This window comes from Muscardinus avellanarius, assembly GCF_963383645.1.
Source record: "Muscardinus avellanarius genome assembly, chromosome: 12".
Lineage (NCBI taxonomy): Eukaryota > Metazoa > Chordata > Mammalia > Rodentia > Gliridae > Muscardinus > Muscardinus avellanarius.
Genome location: NC_137798.1, coordinates 69,023,093 through 69,046,751, shown reverse-complemented (window position 1 = coordinate 69,046,751; position 23,659 = coordinate 69,023,093). Strand labels below are relative to the sequence as shown.

Sequence of the window (23,659 nt, the reverse complement as noted above, 5' to 3'; positions counted from 1 at the left end):
GTATTATCAAAACACAAAGACTAAGAATTGTGTAAGGCCTGCTTAGGTTAGGTCTATCTGCAACTCTTTGTAGGTGAGGCAAGGTCAGAGAAGGGCCAGAATGCCCTTCTGAAACATCTGGACTTCCTTCTATGGGCACCATGGAGCCAACGGCGGGGTTCTCAGCGGAGTGTTGCTGGGCCCTGCTGCACTGCAGAAGCTTTACTGTCACAGCGTGGAGAAGGAGTCGAGGGAAACGAAGATGCTGGCGGCTGGCTGGACGACGGCAGCTGGAGGGGTGTGAACAACTCCTTGGACTCAGGTGGACTGACTAGCTATAGGAGTAAACTGGGAGGACCTAAGCAATTTCTGGAAGTAGACCCAAGGAGGAAAGCCACTCCTGGGCTTCTGGCTAGGTGGGGCAGCAACAAGTCGTAGGATGAGAGTCACCAAGAAGGGAGGGTATTGAATCCAAGGTGGCTTTGAGAACACCGGAGTGGAGAGGAGAGTAGGGAGGTGGAACAGAACAGGGCCCATTGAAAGGACCTCGTGTGTATGTGTGTGTGTGTGTTACTGCCACTTTATTTTTCCTTTTACTGGTACTGGGGATTGAACCCAGGGGCATTTCTACTTTTGATCTTCGCCCCCAGTTTCTTTTAAAAAAAATTATTTTGATGGTATTGGGAGGGAGAAAAATAGGGAGGCAGGAGGGAGGGGGAACCAAGTACTATGTGCATGTATGTCATTGTCAACATGATCCACATTATGTGAGACTCTACTGCATTAATGAAAGCAAATAAAAATTTATTTTGAAACAAGGTTTCCCAAAGTTGCTGAGGCACTAAGTTACTGAGGCTGGTCTCAAAAAACCTGTGATCCTCCCATCTCAGCCTCCCAAGTAATGGGATTACAGGTGTTGCCACTGAGCCTGTCAACACTCTCATTTTATGTACAGTATTATCTTGTAACCTTCTCAGTAGGACTGGGGTCTCATCCTACTACTTTCTAGCCCTTACAGTGACCCGCGTGATGCTTTCACGTAGTAGGTGTGGAAGCAGCACAGTGTGTGCCCTTTGTAGCCATGGCAACAGCTGAAGTGCTGAGACCATGGAGTGACCCATCGGCCCGGCACTTAAGGAGGACCAGTCCACACTGGGGAGAGGGCTCCTCAAGGACTAAGTGACCTAGCAGACAACGCCCTCACTCCCAAATGTGACCCAGAAGCTGGCTTCCAGGGATGAGTGGTCCTTTTAAGACACAACACACAATAGGCAGAAGAAAATTATCTTCCACTGATGAAACACAGAATAAAATACCTAGAATAATGGAAAATGCAGAGTAATTTGACCAATATTGGGCAAAGTAATAAAAAACACAAAAATTGAAAGCACCTAAGTCAAAATTCCCTGTGAACATTTTCCTTTTAGGACTAATATTCAAACTTCTTAAAAGTAACAATAATCATGAGAATATCTTCTTGAATGTGATCATGCGAAGCCCATAGATAATTGTATAACATAGGTAAGAAGGAAAGTGAGTATACACGTGCACCGTGTATACCATGGCAGTCCCGTAGAGCCCAGATGTGTAGGAAGCTGTCCCATCTACGTCTGTGTAAGCACACAGTACTGTGAATAACAAAACTGCATTTCTTAGATGCATCCCTGTTACTAAGCAACGCATGACTGTGTGTGTGTGTGTGGGGGGGGGTGCTGGAGGAGGGTCTCCAGAAACTACAGCAGCTCTCCTCCCTGGGGTAAGCATGGGGCGTACGCAACGCAGCCTCGCCATGCAGGAGGGATGCCGACTGCCTCCTCACCTGACAGTCCAGGAGCGCCTTCTCGATGGAGATCACACTTTCGGGTTTTTGTAACGTCTTCAGCCTCTCTTCTTGGGCTTCCAACCAGTTGTTCAAAATCTGTATTTTGTTTTCATTCTCAGTGATACTTTCCAAAAGTTGTTCTAAATGTTGTATCTGTAAGTGGCAAATAAAATTATTACTTAAAAATTTCTTATATTAAGCCCCTTATGTATATAAAATGAAAATGACATGATATATTATTTTTTAAAAAATAATTATTTTCTTTTCAAATTTCTAGTATTCCACATAAGGTGTACTGGTAATTTTAGAATAAAGATTCAGAAGTCAGGAAACAGGACTTAAATTCCTCTTTTCAAAAAATTTGTGTTTAAAGTGAAAGCTAATCTGCTGTCTGTTTTGAAGTTTCATGAAAGCTATACAAAGTAAAATCATGGTGCTAATATTCACTATTTTTCGTTATATCCTCTATTGATATAGGTACAGCTTAAGGCAATTTTCTTCCTCTAGATGCTCTTCATTATTATTATTATTATTATTATTATTATTATTATTATTATTTTGTGTGGTACTGGGGTTGGAACCCAGAAGCTTTCTACCTCCGGGCTATACTCCCAGAACTTTTTTTATATATATTTTTTGAAACAGGGTCTCACTAAGTTGCTGAAAGCCTTACTAAGTAGCTGAGGCTGGCCTCGAACCTGTGCGATCCTTCTGTCTCAGCCTTCCAAGCGCTGGGATTACAAGCGTGTGCCACCATGCCCGGCTAGATGCTCTTCATTAGCTTAAAAATTTCTAATACCAACAGTATCACAAATACGTCATCAGTTTAATAAAGGAATCAGTTTTTAATTCTGTGACTCTCCTTATTTCTAACACAATTTTTACTAGGTTGTAACTATAGTAGATATGAAATTTTCCCAACATACTATAAACACTATGTAATAATATATGCTGATACTGCTTTTTTTTTTTTTTTGGTGGTACTGGGGGTGAAACCCAGGGGCTTTCTACCTCCTGACTATACTCCCAGACCTATTTTTTTGTACTTTATTTTGAATTGAAACAGGGTCTCACTAAGTTGCTGAGGGCCTCACTAAGTAGCTGAGGCTGGCTTCAAACCTGTGCAATCCCGTTTCAGCCTCCCAAGCATGGGGATTACAAGCGTGTGCCACCACGCCCGGCCTGATGCTACTTTTAAAAGCTTTCCAATATTTCATCAACTGGACATAGTTGATTAATTACTCCCCCAGAATTATAAATTAAGACAGTCTACATTTTTGCAAGTATAAATAATACACTTTGTGAACGACTTTTTCTTTTTTAAAGTGTATCTACTTTTTTTGTGTGTGTGTGGTACTGAAGGTGGAATCCAGGGGCTTTTCTACCTCAGGGCTATACTCCCAGACCTATTTTATACTTTATTTAGAAACAGGGTCTCATGCAGTTGCTGAGAGCCTAAGTAGCTGAGGCTGGCTTTGAACCTGTGATCTTCCTGTCTCAGCCTCCCACGTGCTGGGATTACAAGCATGCGTACCCCCGGCTGGAAGTATTATCTACTTTAAATAAGCATATAAGCACTAGATTGTTGGGTTAAGAGAAAAGAGCAGCTGTGTATGGTGGCCCATGCTTATAATCCCAGTACTTGGAAGGCTAAGACAGGCGGACAGCAGGTTTGCAGCCAGCCTCAGCTACTTAGGCTCTCCACAACTCAGTGAGACCCTGTTTCAAAATAAAGAACTAAAATAAAGAATAAAAAATAAGGTGGGGTGTAGCTCAGTGGTAGAATGCCCCTGGGTCCAATCCCCAGTTCTGCAAAAAATAAAAGAGAAAGATGATATTTATGGTTAAGTTTTCCCAAAGCTTTCCAAAAAAAGTATTTAAGCCATTACAGTATCAGCAACGTATGAACATGTTAGCTGTGGACTTTTATTCTTGTTTTGTAAAAATTCGAGTTAATAACTATATATTACATAATAATTTTGACTATCTGATAATTAAAGTTCCCATGTTTAACTAAATTCCTTCTTTTGACAACTGTCTGTTCATGGTCTTGGTTCATTAATGTAATTGAATCTTAATTGCATAAATCCATTTGTATGCATTCTATACAAAGAAGGAAAATCAAACATTTATTGCTACATTAAATATTTTTTGGGGAATACATTTTTCTTATCTTTTCAACAATCATGGAGTAAAAAACCTACTTAAAAAGAAAATACATTTTTCTTCTTTTTCACAATCTTTTGAAAACTAAAAAAGTTTTGCCCCCTTTAAACATCTGCTTTCACAGAAAGTGTCAAAATCTCTGACCTTTTAGTATCCTTAGTATTTGATACCTTCTTAAATAAAGTTTCTTCTCTTCACTGCCTACCTCTATCTTCTACTAAGAAATCTTAAAAGAAGCATAAGAATTATTTTCATACTCTATTATATGCACCCATGGAGAATGCTAAAGCACATAATTTCTAAAGGGGCTATAATCAAGATGATTATTAAGCTTAATTGTAAATCAACTATCTGAACATCTTTTTTTGTGTGTGTGTGGTGCTGGGGATTGAACGCAGGGGCATTTTACCTCCAACCTACATCCCCAGTCCTATATTTTTTTATTCTTTATTTTGAAACAGGGTCTCACTGAGTTGCAGAAGGCCTCACCAAGTAGCTGAGGCTAGCTGCAAACCTACGATCCTCCTGTCTCAGCCTTGCAAGTACTGGGATTACAAGCATGTACCACCACGCCTGGCTTGAACATCGTTTTTAACTTTTCAGGAACTGCTGCGTTACAAAGGCCAAACCACCCATCCATGGCGACCCTGGCACACCTTTCCGTTCAGGGTCCCGTGGACTCGGTGCCACTGGCGGTTCATCTCCCCCAGGTGCTCTGCGAACTCCGTCCTTTCGTAGCGCTTGCTTTCCACGTCACAGGTGCTCAGCTGAAGCAAGGACTGGTTAACGAAGTCAACTATCCACTGCTTGTAGTCCATTTCCATTCTAAACTCCTAAAACACACAACCAATGAAACTAAACACCAACGCCTGAATGCAAGTTCATTAAAAAAACTGGATGTCGACTTCCGGGAAGATGGCGACGGAGGAAAGCGGCACTTACAAGTCCCGCTAACAATCCAACTCTACTACCTCAAAACCAGCGCCTTTCAGAGCCAGAAAACACCACAGCAAAGAAATAAAAACGGTAAATACAAGGGACAGAGAAAAAAGGGCTGGAAAAACAAGACACCGGAAAAAAACCAGCCCGAAGTGCTGCGCCCGCGTGGCGCAGAGCGGCCTGAGCAGCCGGAGCGGCCAGAGCCGCAGCGCGGATTGGGGGGAGCCGCGGAGCGGAGTGGCCTGAGCAGCTGGAGCAGAGTGGCCAGAACAGCCGAGCGGAGCGGCCAGAGCAGCCGAGCGGAGCGGCCAGAACAGCCGGAGCAGTCAGAGCTGCAGCGCGGATTGGCTGGAGCGGCGGCGCGGAGTGGCCGGAGCCGCGGAGTGGAGCGGCCGGAGCAGCTGGAGCAGAGTGGCCAGAACAGCTGAGCGGAGCGGCCAGAGCAGCCGGAGCGGAGCGGCCAGAACAGCCGGAGCAGCCAGAGCCACGTCGCGGAACGGCCGGAGCGGCCGGAGTGGCCAGACCCACGGTGCAGAGCAGCCAGAGCCGCGGTGCAGAGCGGCCGGAGCAGCCGGAGCGGCCAGAACCGTGGTGCAGAGCAGCCAGAGCCGCGGCGCAGAGCGGCCGGAGCGGCGCGGCCTACATCTCCCCTAGCAACACCAGGCTCCAGAGAGGAGGGAGACTCAAAACAGAGCTCAAATCCAGAGAGGAGGTACTCTGGCCTCGCGGCCTAGGATGCAGAAGCAGTGTCTTACTGCTGGCGGCAGCGGCGAGTTCACCGGACGGCCCTAGACCAACCCACTCAACCAGCCACCAGGCGCCTGAGAGGAGGGGTGGACAGCGAGCCGAGGTGAGCAGGTGCTGAACAGCTGGGCGGCAGTCAGCAGTTTTGTTGGTGCAGGGAACATCTAAAGCTCCCAAGGGCTGGGCGCAGCACAACTGGCAAGGACTCAGAGCAGAGTTCAAAACCAGAGAAGAAATACGCCGCATCACGGCCGAAGGCGTGGCAGTGGTGCCATATTGCCAGTGGCGGCAGCAGCGAATCCACCGAGTTCACTACAGCTCCATCAGCGCACTCAACAACCGTGAGTCAAATTGCGGCCCCTAGGGGAGAAATCCCAGTACTGCACTCCCAGGGACTTGCGCAGATAGTCTCCCTGGGTCGGAGATTTTAGCAGTGCAGCCCAGTGGGGGAGTGGCAGTGGCAGAGATATCATACCATAGTCACAACTCCCCACTGGAGAACGCCCAACTTGGCACCCCCCACGGTCTAAGCAGCCTTGATTGACTCCCTGGGTCTGAGACTTTGTGATACAACACAGTAAAGGAGTAGTGGTGACTGAGATACCATAGACTAGAGATCCAGAGCATCTTAAGTGAACTCGTAGTGACTCAGGGAAGAACCCAGAGAAGGCACAAACTTCCAAAATCATGGGAAAGAGAAATAACAATGGAGCAGTGAATGCCAACAACACCACAACATCAGAATCTGATAACACAGAAACCCAAAGATCTCTAGAAGATCAAATTAGGAAAATAACTTTAGAAATAATAGAGGACTTTCGAAAAGAATTTAGAGAGAGTCAAAAAGAGATAAAGGATGCAATTAATGAAGTAAAGGCCTCAATTCAAAGTATAAACAACAGATTAGACCACATGGAGAATAGAATCTCGCTTCTTGAAGATGATCATGCTAAAAATGAACGCATAGTTTCTAATTTAGAAAAAAAAACCCGACAGCAGGAATCTGACATTGAAAAAATATGGGCCCATTTCAAGAGAGCTAACCTAAGAATAATTGGAATAGAGGAGGGAAAAGAAGGTGAAACCAAAGGGATCAACAATCTCTTCAAGGAAGTAATAGCGGAAAATTTTCCAAACATAGAGCAAGAGGTCGATACACAGGTCCAGGAAACTTATAGAACTCCCTTTAGACAGGATCAGAGAAGAGGATCCCCATGCCACATAATTGTCAAAATGACTAATGTGGAAGCCAAGGAGAGAATCTTAAAGGCAACAAAAACAAAAGGCCATGTGACATACAGAGGCAAACCAATTAGAATCACTCCAGACTTCCCAAACCAAGTTATGAAAGCCAGAAGGGCTTGGAGTAACATATTCCAAACTCTGAAAGAAAACAACTTCCAGCCAAAAATTTACTACCCAGCAAAACTATCCATCAAATTAGATGGGGAAGTAAGAAGCTTCCATGACAAACAGCAACTGAAGGAATTTATGTCTTCAAAACCAGCGCTAGAGAAAATACTCAAGGAGATTAACTGCAAAGAGGAAATGGGTAATTCACGACAGAACCAAAGAAACAAGAATTCCCATCCAGCGGACAACTAAGCAAAGAAGAATAAACAGTATCTCAAACAGAAATAAGATCTTAACATGTTGGGAATTAAAAATTATCTCTCTATAATCACACTAAATGTAAACGGCCTCAACTCCCCAATAAAAAGACATAAAGTGGCAAAATGGATTAAAAGCCAGAATCCATTCATCTGCTGCTTACAAGAAACACACCTCACAAGTAAAGATAGGAACAAACTCAAGGTAAAGGGCTGGAGCAAGGTAATCCATGCTAATGGTACTCGAAGACAAGCAGGAGTAGCAACTATGATATCAGACAAGTTAGACTTCAAACCCAAACTTATTAGAAGAGACAAAGAAGGTCACATTTTACTGGTAAAAGGAATAGTCCAGCAAGAGGAAATAACAATAATCAACATCTATGCCCCAAACGTAGGGGCAGCTACTTTCATAAATCAAACTCTTTGTGACATGAAGCCACACATAAATCCCAACACAATAATACTGGGAGACTTCAACATACCTCTCACAATACTAGACCGATCTTCCAGACAAAGGGTCAGTAAAGATGTCTCAGAACTAAAGAACACCATTAACCAAATGGACCTTTTGGACACATATAGAATATTTCACCCAACTACAGCAGAGTTTACATTTTTCTCAGCTGCTCATGGAACCTTCTCCAAAATAGATCACATCCTGGGACACAAAATGAGCACTAGCAAATTTAAAAAATGTTACATACTTCCCTGTGTCATTTCAGACCATAATGGAATGAAACTAGAAATCAACTATAAGAAGACCCAGAGAAACAACATAAACATGTGGAGACTGAACACCACACTTCTGAATGAAGAATGGGTCATAGAAGATGTAAGAGGTGAAATCAAGAAATTTCTAGAAACAAATGAAAATAAAGAAACAACATATCAAAACCTCTGGGACACTTTGAAGGCAGTATTAAGAGGAAAATTTATAGCACTGAGTGCTCACATAAGAAAAACAGAAAATCTTCAAATAAATAGCCTTATGACACACCTCAAAGCCCTTGAAAAGCAGGAACAATTGGACCCCAAAGCCAGCAGAAGACGGGAAATTATTAAAATTAGAGCAGAAATTAACGAAATAGAGAATAAAAAAACAATACAGAAAATCAACAAAACCAAAAGCTGGTTTCTTGAAAAAATTAACAAGATTGATAAACCACTAGCCAACCTAAGTAAAAAAAAGAGAGAATCAACCCAAATTATGAAGATAAGGGATGAAAAAGGAGACATTACTACTGACAGCGTAGAAATCCAGAGGATTATCAGAAACTACTTTGAAAAACTATACTCCAACAAAATGGAAAATCTGGAGGAAATCGACAACTTCCTAGATAAATACAACCTTCCTAAACTGAGTCAAGAAGATACAGAACACTTAAACCAACCAATAACAATCAAAGAGATTGAAATAGCAATAAAGAGCTTACCATCAAAGAAAAGCCCAGGACCAGATGGTTTCCCAAGTGAATTCTATAAAACCTTTATAGGAGAACTAATCCCAATACTACTCAAACTATTTCGGGAAATAGAAAAAACCGGGACTCTCCCAAATACATTCTATGAAGCCAACATCACACTAATACCCAAACCGAATAAAGACAGTTCAAGGAAGGAAAACTACAGGCCTATATCTCTGATGAACTTGGATGCAAAACTATTAAACAAAATACTAGCAACACGCATTCAAAACCACATCAAGAAAATCATTCACCATGACCAGGTAGGGTTCATCCCAGGGATGCAAGGCTGGTTCAATATACGAAAAACAATCCATGTAATTCATCATATAAACAGAATCAAAGACAAAAACCACATGATCATCTCAATAGATGCTGAAAAAGCATTTGATAAAATTCAACATCCATTTATGATAAAAACACTGCAGAGAATTGGAATAGAAGGAACATATCTCAACATTATTAAGGCAATCTACAATAAGCCCACTGCCAACATCATATTAAATGGGGAAAAACTTCAAGAATTTCCCCTAAAAACTGGAACGAGACAAGGATGTCCACTATCACCACTTCTCTTCAATATAGTACTAGAGACTCTAGCCAGAGCAATAAGGCAAGAAAAGGAAATCAAAGGAGTACAAATAGGAAAAGAAGAACTTAAGCTTTCACTATTTGCAGATGACATGATACTATACTTAGAAAACCCAACAAACTCAACCAAAAGGCTTATAGAACTGATCAACAAATTCAGCAAGGTATCTGGATACAAAATCAATCTTAAAAAATCAGAAGCTTTCCTGTACACCAACCATAAATCCACTGAAAAAGAAATTCAGAAAACACTTCCACTCAGGATCTCCCACAAAAAAATAAAATACCTAGGAATAAACTTGACCAAGGAAGTAAAAGATCTCTACAAAGAAAATTATAAAACACTGAAAAAAGAAATCGAAGAAGATCTTAGAAGATGGAAAGACCTTCCATGTTCATGGATTGGCAGAATTAATATCATTAAAATGGCCATCCTCCCAAAAGTGATCTACAGATTTAATGCAATGCCCATTAAACTACCAAGATCATTCCTCACAGACATAGAAAAATCAGTCCTTAAATTTATCTGGAATAACAAAAAGCCCAGAATAGCCAAGGTAGTTCTCAGCAACAAAAACCACGCAGGAGGAATCACAATACCTGACTTTAAACTATACTACAAAGCCATTGTAATAAAAACAGCATGGTACTGGCAAAAGAACAGATATATAGACCAATGGAGCAGAATAGAAGACCCAGAAACAAGTCCACACACTTTCAGCCAATTGATTTTTGACAAAGGGGCCAAAAACATACACTGGAAAAAAGATAGCCTCTTCAACAAATGGTGTTGGCAAAACTGGTTAACCATATGCAGAAAATTGGATGTTAATCCCACTTTTTCACCCTGTACAAAAGTCAACTCACGATGGATCAAAGACTTGGAAATTAAACCAGAGACCTTGAAGCTCCTTGAAGAGGGCATAGGTCCAACACTACAACACATAGGTACAGACAAACATTTCCTCAACAAGACCCCAAAGGCACAACAAATTAAAAGGAGAATCAATACATGGGATTGCATGAAACTGAAGAGCTTCTGTTCAGCAAAGGAAACTATCAAGAATCTCAATCGAGAGCCAACAGAATGGGAGAAGATTTTTTCCACCTACACCACCGATAGAGGACTAATATCTAGAATATACAGAGAACTCAAGAAACTCAACACTAAGAAAACAAAGCATCCAATAACAAAATGGGCAAATGAACTAAATAGACACTTCACAAAAGAAGAAATTCAAATGGCCAATAAATGCATGAAAAAATGCTCAACATCACTGGCCATCAGAGAGATGCAAATCAAAACTACCCTGAGATTTCACCTAACTCCAACTAGAATGGCCATCATTCAAAACACAAACAACAACAGATGCTGGCGAGGATGTGGAGAAGTGGGAACTCTAAGACATTGTTGGTGGGATTGCAAATTAGTGCAACCACTTTGGAAAACAGTATGGAGAATCCTCAGAAGAATGGGAACAAATCTTCCATTTGATCCAGCAATACCACTGTTGGGTATCTACCCAAAAGAAAAGAAACCAAACTACCAAACTAATGCATGTGTATCTATGTTCATAGCTGCACAATTCACCATAGCCAAACTATGGAAGCAGCCAAGATGTCCATCAACAGATGAATGGATTACAAAACTGTGGGATATGTACACAATGGAATTTTACTCAGCCATCAAAAAAAACTCAATTACACCATTTTCAGGGAAATGGATGGAACTGGAGGACATTATGCTAAGTGAGATCAGTCAGGCACAAAAAATAAGAAATCAGATGCTTTCCCTAATATGTGAGAGGTAGGGAGAAATGGGTCATAGGAGGAACTCTTGGAAGAGGATCAGTAACTTTTAACTCTGTTTACATTGTCTTTGGATATACAATATTTTTTTTATTTTTTAGGGAGTTTATTTACTCTTTTGTTGCCTGTGCCATTGAAATCATATCCAAGAAATCACTTCCAATTTCAATGTTGTAAGGTTTTATGACCCAGATTTTCTTCTAAAAGCTTATAGTATTAAGATTTATATTTAGGTCTTTTATCTATTTTGAGTTAATATTTGTATATGTGTTAGGTAAGGGTCCAATTTTATTCTTTTTCATTTATTATTATTTTTCAACAATATTTAGTTAAAAGACTAGTATTTCCTCCACCAAAAGTTCATGGAAACCTTGTCAAAAATAACTTGACAATGTATGGAAGAATTTATCTCTAGGCTTTTAATTAGCTCCAATGGTTTATATATCTGCCTTTATAACAGTACTACACTGTTTCAATTATTGTAGCTTTATATGGTTTGAAATCAGAAAATATACATCTTCTAGCTTTGTTCTTCTTTGAGACTGTTTTGGGTATCTAGAGTCCATATTCCATATCAGGATAGATTTTTTTCTGAAAAATAAATAAATAAATGTATGATAGTTTCACCTAAAAAAAAAAAAAAGAAAAAATATTCTCTGGTAAGAAAGAAAGCAAAAAGAAATATTGAAATGTTATCTTTAAGTCATCAAAAGTTTGGTACCAGACAAATGAAACTGTTATGTGAGATTATCAATGTTAATATTGTATAAATTGCTATAATACTAGATGTCAACCAGTAAGCCAAGCGTGGGAAGGAGGGATGGGGAGGGAATGGGGTGGGGATCGGGTAGGGGCTAACTGGGCGAGATGTGCATGTATGTCCACAAAAGTATTTTCTTTATACCACTATGATGTATGAATACATTGCACCAATAAAAAATAAATTAAAAAAAAAAAAAAACTGGATGTCCCCCACCCCCGGCTGTACTCTAGGGGGCGTGCAACTCACATCCCTACAGTGACCGTCCAGTCCTCTGGAGCCCCATCAGGAGGCTGTATCTGAGTAGGAATTTTATCCTCAGAACCGAATGCAGAACCCCGGGTTCCACAATTCCTCAGAGAGGCTCCCTGAGAGCATGCTGGATTCTGGGCTACACTGAAAGCTCGTGGAAACAACAGAATGGGAAACAAGTTAAAGCTCTCCCAGAAAACCCAGGACACCGTCAAGGAGCTTTGCCAATTTAGGCAGCTTCTCGGTTCCTTGGAGGACAGTCTGTGCCTCCCAGGACAGATTTGATAGCTTTGAGTGCGGCAGGAATCCTAAACCCAGCCAGGGCTAACCATGTTTCTGTCAAACCTGCCACTTGTTGGGTGGGTTTATCCAGGAAAGTTCTAACATTTCCTGTAGAGATGTCTAGGGCTCGCCATACATGCTAAGTTCCCGGAGACTGTGATTCTAACTACCTACTAATGTTAGGAAGTGAAGGTCTATTAAAAAATATTATACTTGGTGATTAATCCATTACTCTTCTGCCTAACAGATATTAACTCTACCGGCTTGCAAGGACTTTGAAAGTATAACGGTCACCCGTCATTTGTCTTTGAGTTCTCAGCCATTACGATGCGGCTCAACACATACTATATGTTTGTGGGTGCCTTGTAAAATATTAAATCTATTCAAATATTAAATCTATTCAAAATTAAATATCATGGGGAAGGCCACATTTGCTTCAATTTGTAGAAGGATATCAACTTTGTCTTCCTCCAAGAACATTTATTAGCACCTACTAGTGGCCAGCTACTGGGAGAGGTGTTATCTCAATAAGCTCAGGCAAGATGAGGAGCCAGACAAGTGAACAAACTGCATTGTGTGATAGGAGAAGTGGGGGGGGGGCAGGGGAGAGGGGGGGAGAGAGGGAGGGAGGGAGGGAGAGGGGGAGGATGTGTGTGCACGCATCCAGGAGACATCTAATTCAGCATGTCACCAGAGCCAGCCAGGAGAGCTGGAAGTAGATTTGCCAATGATGCATTCTATTTATTTATTTATTTTTGGCAGTACCAGGGATGGAATCCATCCTAGGGGGATTCTACCTCTGAGTCACACCTCCAGCCCTATTTTTTATTCCTTGGTTTTAAAACAGGGTCTCACTAAGTTGCAGAGGGCTTCACTAAGTAGCTGATGCTGGCTGCAAACTGCGATCCTCCTATCTCAGCCTCCCAAGAGCGGGGATCACAAGCGTGCGCCACCACGCCTGGCTGCGGATGAGGCGTGTGTGAGCTGACCCTTTCGGGATGACTAAGGGGACTTCTGCAGTGACAGTGGGCAGAAGCATTCCATAGACAGGAGGAGGAAGAGCACAGAAGCAGGTGACAGCTCGCAAACCACTGGGTCAGGGAGAGCCCAGGGTTTGTGTGGGGTGCGATGAAGCAGGGGAGGGAGAGAGGTAGAGTCGACTGAACGCTGGGATTGTCCTTCGGTGATGTAAATGGAATAAAATGGAACGTAAATGGAATAAAAGCGAGGGCACTAACTTATCGCTCTAGAATCATCTGCCCTCTATCCTTGAAATTTATTTTTCTAAATTATCTAAAGTCTCTTGGTTCAGTGTTTCACCTCCAAGTAATGTGACTTGTTATTTAATGAACAGACTTCAGCTGTTTTGTGTAATGACCTTGAGCTTCCGAAGGAGATTTTTCACTTGAGACTCGGAACCCGGGGAGCGCACAGGCCCTTCATCTGCAGCTTGCTGCTCCACGCTGGTCATCCAGATAATCATTTCTGAGATTGCTTTCCGGGACGGCAGTTTCTCCATCTGAAGCTGCAAGGACAAAATGATTTCCATTTAATTACCTGCAGTTATCAAAATGAATCAGGGCATCACTGACGACGGTACCTGGCTTGATCAAAGGTCTTGCTGCGTAATTACGTGGGTTGCTCACAAACACAAACCCAGGATCCGGACTTAGAATATGTGACCCCCAAACAATGATGAAGACCTTCACATAGACTCACAGAGTGGAACAGATAAACTGAGAAATAAAGTAATTAAGCCTGATTTCTCTCTTAAGAATGATCTCATAGGAGGAGAGCCCAGTAATTAAGACCTATATTCAGTGGTGCCAGAGAAAAATAGGTGGTGTCAATGAAAATTATTGAGTTAGAAAAATTAACTTTAAAAGAGTTGTGAGCTAACAAGTGAATGCTAATTCTCAAATGCTGGGTTTTTAGACGCTTACTTGGTGAAGTTTTTCTTGGATATCTGGAAGCTGAGTTATGAGCATTGTCCATTTTTGTTCAAACTGTGCTAAGGAAGCTCTCAGCGTGGCCGTATCTGCTTCCTTCAGGTGCAGAAGCTGGTTCCCAGTACTCACGACTGCTGTCTTCAGGGAGGACTTTTCATCAACTTCCTTTGAAAATTGCTAAAGGAAACAGTTTGAAAGATTAGAAACGTTGAAATTCAAATATAGCCAGAATAACCTGGTTAGAGTACAAAATTAAATATGGTAAATTTCTAGCCAGACATGGTGGCACACGCTTGAAATCCCCGCGCTTGGGAGGCTGAGACAGGAGGATCGCACAAATTCGAAGCCAGCCTCAGCTACTTAGTGAGGCTCTCAGCAACTTAGCGAGAGCCTGTTTCCAAATAAAATATAAAATAGGTCTGGGAGTGAAGCCCAGAGGTAGAAGGCCCCCTATTTCCTTCCCCAGTAACATGCACATGCGCGTACACACACACACACACACACACACACACACACACACACACACACACACACACACACAGTAGTACCAGGGATTGAATTCTACACCTCCAGCTCTATTTTCTTTTTTATTCTTTTTTTGTGTGTGTGGTACTGGGGATGGAACCCAGGGGCATTCTACCTCTGAGCTACACCCCCAGCCCTTTTTTTATTCTTGATTTTGAAACAGGGTCTCACTGAGTTGCAAAGGGTTTCACTAGTGGCTGAGGTTGCCTGTGAGCTGCGATCCTCCTGCTCAGCCTCTCGGATGCTGGTAATACAGTGTGCACCACCATGCCTGGCTGTATACAATAATTTAAAACCATACATTTGTTTGTGTCACTGGGTATTGAAACCAGGGACATTCTACCTTTAAGCTACACTCTCATCCCTATTTTATTATTTATTTTTAAACAGAGTTATCACTAAGTTGCAGAGCACCTCCCTAATTTGCTGAGGCTGGCCACTAACCTGAGATCTACTTGTCTCGCCTTCAAAGTACTGGAATTAGACATGTGCCACCATACCTGGCTAAAAACCATGTTTGCTAACTTTAACATTTATGAATTAATAATTATTATATGTGGCTTTTTGTTTTGGGAGAGGGGCTTTTTTGCATTTGTAAAATATGCCCTATGTCAAAGTGAGTTTTATTTATTTACTTTTGTGGGACTAAGGATTGAACCAAAGGGAAATCTACATTAAACTACAGCCCCAACCCTATTTTTTTTTTTATTTTTTTGAGGCATTGGGGGTGGAACCCAGGGGCATTCTACCTCCAAGCTATACCCCCAACCCTATTTTTTATTCTTTATTTGGAAACAGGGTCTCACTGAGTTGTAAAGAGCCTCACTAAGTAGTAGCTGAGGCTGTCCATGAACCGTGATCCTCCTGTCTCAGCCTCCCAAATGCTGGGATTACAAGCGTGTGCCACCACGCCCAGCTTTTTTGTTTTTTATTTTGAAACAGGGTGTCACTGAGTTGAGAAGGGCCTAAGTTGCTGAGGCTGGTCACAAACATCTAATCCTCCTGTCTCAGCCTTCCAAGTACTGGGATTATAGGTGTGTGCCACCTCACATGGCTTCAAAGAAAGTTTTAATTTTATATTTTATAGAGTCAATTAAAAATACACTCTATCAGCCAGGCGCGGTGGCACACACTTGTAATCCCCATACTTGGGAGGTGGAGACAGGAGGATCACGCAGGTTTGAAGGCAGATGTGCTGGCTTAAGAGACCCTGTTTCCAAATAAACATATAAAATAGGTCTGGGAGTGTAGCCCAGAGGTAGAAGGGCTTCCAGGAACCCCAGTACTACACACACACACACACACACACACACACACACACACACACACACACACACTCTATCAGAGCTGGGTGCAGTGACTCACATCTATAATTCCACTGCTAAGGATGCAGAGACAGGAAGATTACAATTTCAAAGGTCAGCCTCAGCAATGTAGCAAGATCTTGTTTTTTTTTTGTGTGTGTGGTACTGGGGTTCCTGGAAGCCCTTTTACCTCCGGGCTACACTCCCAGACCTATTTTTACATTTTTATTTGAAAACAGGGTCTCCTAAGCCAGCGCATGTGGCTGGCTTCGAACCAGCGCAATCCTGTCTCTGCCTCCCAAGCGCGGGGATTACAAGCGTGCGCCACCACGCCCGGCAAGATCCTGTTTTAAAATAAAAATGGCTCCAAATGGGCTGGAGGTATAGCATGGAGGTAGAATGACCTTTCATTGAATCCCAGTGACCCCTCTCCCAACACACACACACACACACACACACACACACACACACACACACACACACGTATGCAAATAAACCATATAAGCAAATTGTTCTAACTTTGAAGAACACAGCTGTGATTAGCTCCAGCCCTGTCCCTTACCTACAAATGAAGGTGGAGACTATCACAGCAACCCCGGTTCTTTTCTTTCCCCTTGATATCAACTTCTGACCAATAATTACCTGAGTATGCTATTGCAACTTACAAAAAATTTGTTTATGTTGCCTCTGATTGTATCCAAGTCCTGAGACACGTTGAGGGACTGTTCTTTCCAGTAATTCAAAGTTTGCTGGGAAGATTCCAACCACTTGGTCAACTCATCCGAATCTCTGTTGTAACTAACAGGAGCAGTGGGAGAGAGGAGATTAGAAGTGTATTCTGATTATATGTATGACTAGTATATTTTCTTCTTATTTTATTGTATATTTTGCTGTGTCCATCAGCCCAATTATTCAGGAAATCATGACTCTTATAAGGACTAAAATCACATATTATGGTGTGTTCCAAACCCAAGACCCTTGTAATTTTCTAGGACTCCCTTTGTTATACCTCGTCAAGAACAAAGAAGCATTTGAAAAGTTGAAAACTCTCTGCCTTTTATTATTGCGACACAAAAGTATATCCATGGGTAAGGACAGAGGTTATTTTCACCCATCAAATGTCCTCTATAAGTCTGTTTATAGTCATAATTTAGTAAGCATTTGAATAAGTTGTATATAGCAAACTATTGTTGGCTAGATACCGAAATTATCAGACTTAATGAAAATAAATTAAAAAAAATGTGGCCCCTCTTGTGACTTTCAGTCTTGTTTAGGTTAGACAGCCTACAAGGGGCAAGGACAGAACGAGGCATCAATGTCTGTTTTCCATGTCCTTGAATGGTTCAAGGTTATACGAACAAAGCAAACAAATCCTTTGATGGACTCAAAGTACTTCTTCATACTATTCTGTTTAGCCAAAATCATTTAATCTGGTTTAAATTTTAAAACTCTGGGAAGAGGACAGGAAAATCGCAACAGTATGTTTTATTATAAAGGTAACATATGAATTATTTTATACACAATTCCTAGCTTCCAATCAGATTCCATTTCGCCCCAAAGGGGACCCAACTGATTTAGGCTGTCCAAGGGCACACAGACTAACCAGGGAACTGCATGCAGAACTTAGTTGACTGCAGAAAGACCTCTGAGGTCTCTCTCCACAGTGAAACTGGACGCCGATCGATGCCTAAGAAAACACACCTGAGTAGAAGCCTGAGCAGCGTCTGTAGTCTGTGGAGCTCATGGTCCATCTTCTTGTTCAGGGACAGCCAGTCCTCTTCCAGTTTCGCAATCTGGCCCTCCAGCTCGGGGCAGCTCACAGACGCCACCAGCTGCTTGCCTTCACTCAGAGTTTGGTAGAGCCGGGCTTGCTTCCCATCCATGTTTCTTTTTATTTGCTAATGAAAATCATCAAGTCAATGATTGAGAAAACAACAACAACAACAACAACAATTTGTGTATTCACAAATGCTTTCTTCAGAAACTTATAGTCCCAGATTCCCAAGAACATGAATGCTTCCCCAGCACTCAAGCCTGGAGTCTGGCAGGTCACATGGGATTAATGGTTTACTGATCCCCTTTCATAGGTGCCTGAGTAGGGTTTTTCTCTAGACTTAGTGCATGTACACAAGAAACTCCAAAGGTAGATTTAGATGTGATAGTTAATTCCTCCATTTAAAAACGAAAAATACCAAGCAAGCAGGCAGTCTACAGGCCATATTCAGCTTGTAGAGTTTACATTTTTCTTCTTCTTCCTTTTACTCTTTCTCTCTCTCTTTTTCTAGACAATGTCTTTCAATGTTGCCCAGGCTGGCCTTGGAAGACTTGAACCCCAGAGATCCTCCTCCTCAGCTCCCCGAGTAGCTGGACTACAGGTGTGCACTACTGTATTCGCTTTCAAACACGTTTTGTTTACCCTAATGATTATTTTGAAAATCAGGAAATTTTACACACAATTTGTATAAAAATACAGAACTTGGGGTTTCAGCACCCTGGAAGAACTGGGAGATCCAGCAATCACGGGTCTGCGTTTTCATGTGGCAAGGCCCGGTTCAGAGGGACCTGCCTTGAGCCAAGCATGGTGGCTCATGCTTGAAATCCCAGTATTTGGGAGGCTGAAACAGGAGGATGGCAGGTTCTTGGCCAGTCTCAGATAGTCAGTGAGGCCCTCTGCAACTCAGTGAGATCCCATTTCAAAATAAAGAATAAAAAGTAGGGCTGGGGGTATAGCTTGGAGGTAGAATGCCCTGGATTCCATCCCCAGCACCACAGAAGGACCTGCCCTCTTCAGTTCCCACCTCACTCCCCACCACCTGCAGACCCAGCTGATTCCTCATTGCCCTTCTCCAGCCTGGCCCTTGGGAATATCATAGACTAAGGCCTAGATGTGAGGGGTAAGAGAGATACAAAGACGAGGGGAGCATTCATTTTTAGAGTCTTCTGAATATAAGGATTAAGAAGGGAGAAAGGAAGACTGCTTTAGGAGAACAAATTACGACAAAGTACATCATTAAACCAACTTCGTGAAAAGAAAAATAAAGTTCTTCAAGACTGCAAATAAAACGACCCCCTGAAGAGAACCTGTGTACAGGTTCATCTTCCACGATAAGGATAAGCTATGCCACTCATCTTGATGGCTGCTTAGTCTTAAAAAAATCAAAATAGAGGTTTTTTTTTTTTTGCTATTTTCTAGCTGACTTAAGCTTTTTAAATATCTCTTTTTTGTGGTAAAACACAGTATTTTACGTTTCTGTGTTGAAGAGATCTAACACTTGTTTGTATCTTAGTCATGTTTTTGGTGCCACTTGAGCTTTTATTAAGATATTATCTTCTCTATGATATTGAAATTGGAGACATAGAGACTTTTTTTTGTGGGTCTGGGGATGGAACTCAGGGGTATTCGACCTCTGAACTAAACCCCTGCCCTATTTTTTTATTCTTTATTTTGAAACAGGGTCTCACTAAGTTGCAGAGGCTGTCTGCGAACCGAAATCCTCCTGTCTGAGCCTCCCGAGTGCCAGGATTACAAGTGTGTGCCACCATGCCCGGCTGACATAGAGACTTTGATTAATAACTAAACTAACAATGACTCCAGAAAAGCTTAAAAGTTTGGAATCTTTGTATAATGCTGCAGGCTGTTAACAGCTTTTGTTTGTCTCATAGGCCATGCCCAATTAGGGCTTCCTTGCAGTAAGAAAACTAAATATGTGTCTAGAGGCTCATGGTTACAAAGCTCCTTCCATTCTCTGCGTGTTTCCTTCTAGCAGTGCACTGAAGAGCACTGGCAGAGACAGAAGGAAACAGCTTGCTACCTGCACTCAACAGAAAAAGAAAACAAGGCTTTGATACCTGTGAAGGAGCCAATACTCAAACCACGGCCTTGAAGCCACACCAGACAGGCACGCTGAGGAGCTCAAGGTCAAATCTGTGATACCCCTAAATATGCCAACCAGCGGGTCATGGGATGATGATTTCAATTCACATCCTGCCGCTTCCAAAGCAAGTAACTTTGTCAAAAGACACCACAAAGTGCCATGTCTCTGACAACTGACAGTGGGAAGCAAAATACCTGGTAAAATGCAATCCGTTCCAGCAACCTTTCCTCTGTCTCTTCCACCAGACTCACAGAGGGCAACGTAGAGACAAGAATTTCCAGATCCTTTTCGAGGGATGCATAGTTTTCATCAAATTCTTCCCATTTCTAGAGAATCAACAACATACGATCAGTGGGAGCCTTTTTCTAGATTGGCTCTAGACAAGGACAATGAACCACAAAACCAAAAAATGAATGCTGAGACCATATACAAGACAGCAGAGATTCCAGATGGACCTGAGAGGCAAATATACCCTAATTGAGTAAAAGCTCAGATGGGGCTAATGGCAAAAAACTCCATTGATTTTGGTTTTAAAGCATCCAATTGGCATTAGTGTTGTCGTTGGTGGTGGTTTTATTTCCTTTCCATCCTGGGGATTAACCCCGGGGCCTTGCGCGTGTTACGCAAGTTCTGTACCACTGAGCACACCCCTAGCCCAGCAATGTTTTATGCTTGTGTTGTACAACTGGGTAACATGATTAAGGGAATAATACAAGTAAGTCAACGTGTACTCTCAGCACCTCTGTAAAACCTCATAGCTAAAGAAAAGTTTTCTCTTCTTTTGGAAAGATGAAGGGTTAACATTTAAATAAACCCTTTGTAACAGAAGCACCTAGCGGGCTGTTCGTGGCCTCCCTGCTCCTGCCTCACGCCTGCAGAACATGACTCCCCATACTACCTGAACCAGAAGCCTTAGGGGGCTATTTTGGGGGTACAGGCTTACACTTTATCTGGGAGTGCTATTGCTGCACTTTGCCTTGCCCTGTTCCCATTCAATAGAAGTCTACTGGCTGGGGGTCCCACCATGCCACTGAGCTGAGTTATTGACACTAAAAAATATTTCCTGAAAAAATAACCTAACTCTCATATGGGTTCAGGTGTTGTGTCACCTGGCTCTTACAGAGCACTCACTGTGTCTATAAAGTCTTTTTTATTGAAAAAAAATATATATACATATATACACACACATACATACACGTATGCATGTATGTATGCATGTATTTATTGTGGTACTGGATTGAACCCAGAGGCATTCTGCTTCTAAGCACTCTCAGCCCTATTTTTAATTCTTCATTTTGAAACAAGGTCTTACTAGGTTTTAGAGGGCCTCACTAAGCAGCTGAGCCTATCTGCAAACCTGTGATCCTCCTGTCTCTGCCTCCCCAAGTACTGGGATTACAAGCAAGCACAATCATGCCTGGTTGCAGTCTTTTTTAAATGCAATGAAATAAGCTACAACTTTGTGGGACCCTGTTTCAAAATAAAGAATAAAATAATAAATAAATAAATAAGGCTGGGAGTATATCTCAGAGCTAGAATGCCCCTGGGTTCAATCCCTAGTACTGCAATAAATAAGTATCACAAAATATTATTAAAATATCTATTTGGGACACTGGAAAATAAGTGTTGTTAGTATAAAAGAATACTATGAAGCTAAACATTTCACTTGCTTTTTAAAATTTTCCTTTATGTGCTAACTTAGGCTTAGAAAGGATCAACGAGCTAGAGTAGGAAACACTTAAAACTGGAAAGAAACTTTATCTGTGCTCGATTTTTATGCCCTTGGAATTGAGATAAGACTGTCACAAATTCTCTTTTGCAGCAGAACCTCTGGGCCTGGGAGCAGTTTCTGAACTACTAACTGCCCCAAAGGGTCTCATTCACAGTCTCAACATGCTTCCAATTTTCTTTTTATTCATACACACACCTAAAAGGCAGAAAGACACCACCCCATCCCAGACTTGCGTTTGAGAAGTCCCTGCTGACCTTTCATGGGGGAACAGCCATCGGAACTGGACCTGGGCTTGCATTCCTCACTGTTCTGTTTCCTTAACTAGAGCTTCCTAACTAGATACTTGCTTTTGACACTGGGAAGTGGCTGCGAGTGAGGGATTCTGAATACCTGCAACACGTTCTGCAGCTCCACGCCGTGTTGGTACGCCTTCGCCTCCAGAGATTTAATTTCCGTTACTTGTTCTGCCCAAAACGCCTCTCTCTTTTGCAATAAAGAAGGAAACATCTTGCCGGAGTATGTTTGGATCAACAACATGTCAGCAACAAGCTGCTGAAAAAATACCTAAAACATGGGAAAGGGTTTTAAATATGGATTTAGTTTTAAGTTTGGAAAATAACAAAAACCAAGTTATTTTAACTTTTTTGCCTGGTTTTGTTTTTTAATCTCAAACCTCAGATATCAGTATAGATGCTTTATTCAAATGTATAAAGAAAAAAGAAATGCATTACTTAGTCTTTGAAAATGCATGAACTTTTAACAAATTATAAAGAAATATTATCCTTAACAAATGTTTTCCACCATATAATCTATTTCAAGCAGCAAACACTGTTAGTTTTGGCTTCCTTATAAAGCAGTTGTTTTGAGTTTTAAGACATTATAAAAATAATGTGGCTGATGAATTTGAAGATAGTAAATTTTCAAGTAATGGACAAATGTGCACACCTGAGCGGCCTACATATTCACCAGACGGGCAGCCTCAATCCTGCCTCTCACTTCCGCTCACCAAAATGGTCAAGTGAAGGGAATTTGCTAATGAGGCTGATGGGCATCCTGAGCCACAAAATGGACCATATTTGCACTCTCAGCATCTTTATAGAAAGGCTTAATGCCATGGTTCCTCTCCATTTATGGCCTGTTATCTCCTTTAGGTATCTGGAAGGACGCCCTTATTGTGTATCTCCTCCTCCTCGTAAAGGACACACACACACACACACACACACACACACACACACACACACACACACACATACACACACACGGTTTGTAAAAGCAGTAGCAAAGGACCTGGCACACTATAGTTACTATTACTTTCTCCTTTTCTCTTCCCTTGCTTTTCTCCTTCTCCTTCTCCTTCTCCTTCCTTCCTTCCTTCCTTCCTTCCTTCCTTTCTTTCTTTCTTTCTCTTTTTCTTTTCTGTGGCACTGGACATTGAACCCAGAGGCATTCTACCTCCAAGCTAGCTAAACTGCCAGTCTGATTTTATTTCTTATTTGAAAACAAGGTCTCACCAAGTTGCAGAGGGCCTCACTAAGTTGTCAAAGCTGGCTTAGAACCTGCGATCCTCCTGTCTCAGTCTCCCACGTACTGGGATTACAAGCGTGTGCCACCACACCTGGCTACCTCATAATTTTTCTTAGACTAAGGCCCTAGACTGTGAGCTTGCTCAGAGCAGGAACTATGTCTTCTATATTTTTTATTGTCAGCACTCACATTACTGCACCTCCTTAGTTGGTGATCAAAGGTTTTTGCATATTAAAAAGAATCGAAAATATAAGGGCTTATTACAGTACTATACTATATGATGAGCATTTTCCCTTTGACTCTAGTTCTCAGGAAGGCCTTTCTTAAGTC

The 23,659-nt window shown here is 41.8% G+C and overlaps 1 protein-coding gene across 1 annotated transcript in view; it reads right to left on the bottom strand.

The window, feature by feature from the left end:
• LOC308271520 (nesprin-2-like) overlaps positions 1-23,659 on the bottom strand; it is a gene marked incomplete at its 3' end in the record, with an annotated part of 253,796 nt that overhangs the window by 89,707 nt on the left and 140,430 nt on the right. Inside the window, exons 58-65 of the mRNA XM_080707904.1 lie at positions 22,196-22,369; positions 20,268-20,399; positions 17,900-18,096; positions 16,864-16,996; positions 14,364-14,546; positions 13,799-13,945; positions 4,624-4,800; positions 1,799-1,954 (exon numbers count right to left, since the gene is read on the bottom strand). Of these exons, the coding sequence (XP_080564030.1) occupies positions 1,799-1,954; positions 4,624-4,800; positions 13,799-13,945; positions 14,364-14,546; positions 16,864-16,996; positions 17,900-18,096; positions 20,268-20,399; positions 22,196-22,369 (1,299 nt within the window). The remainder of the gene's footprint in view (positions 1-1,798; positions 1,955-4,623; positions 4,801-13,798; positions 13,946-14,363; positions 14,547-16,863; positions 16,997-17,899; positions 18,097-20,267; positions 20,400-22,195; positions 22,370-23,659) is intronic.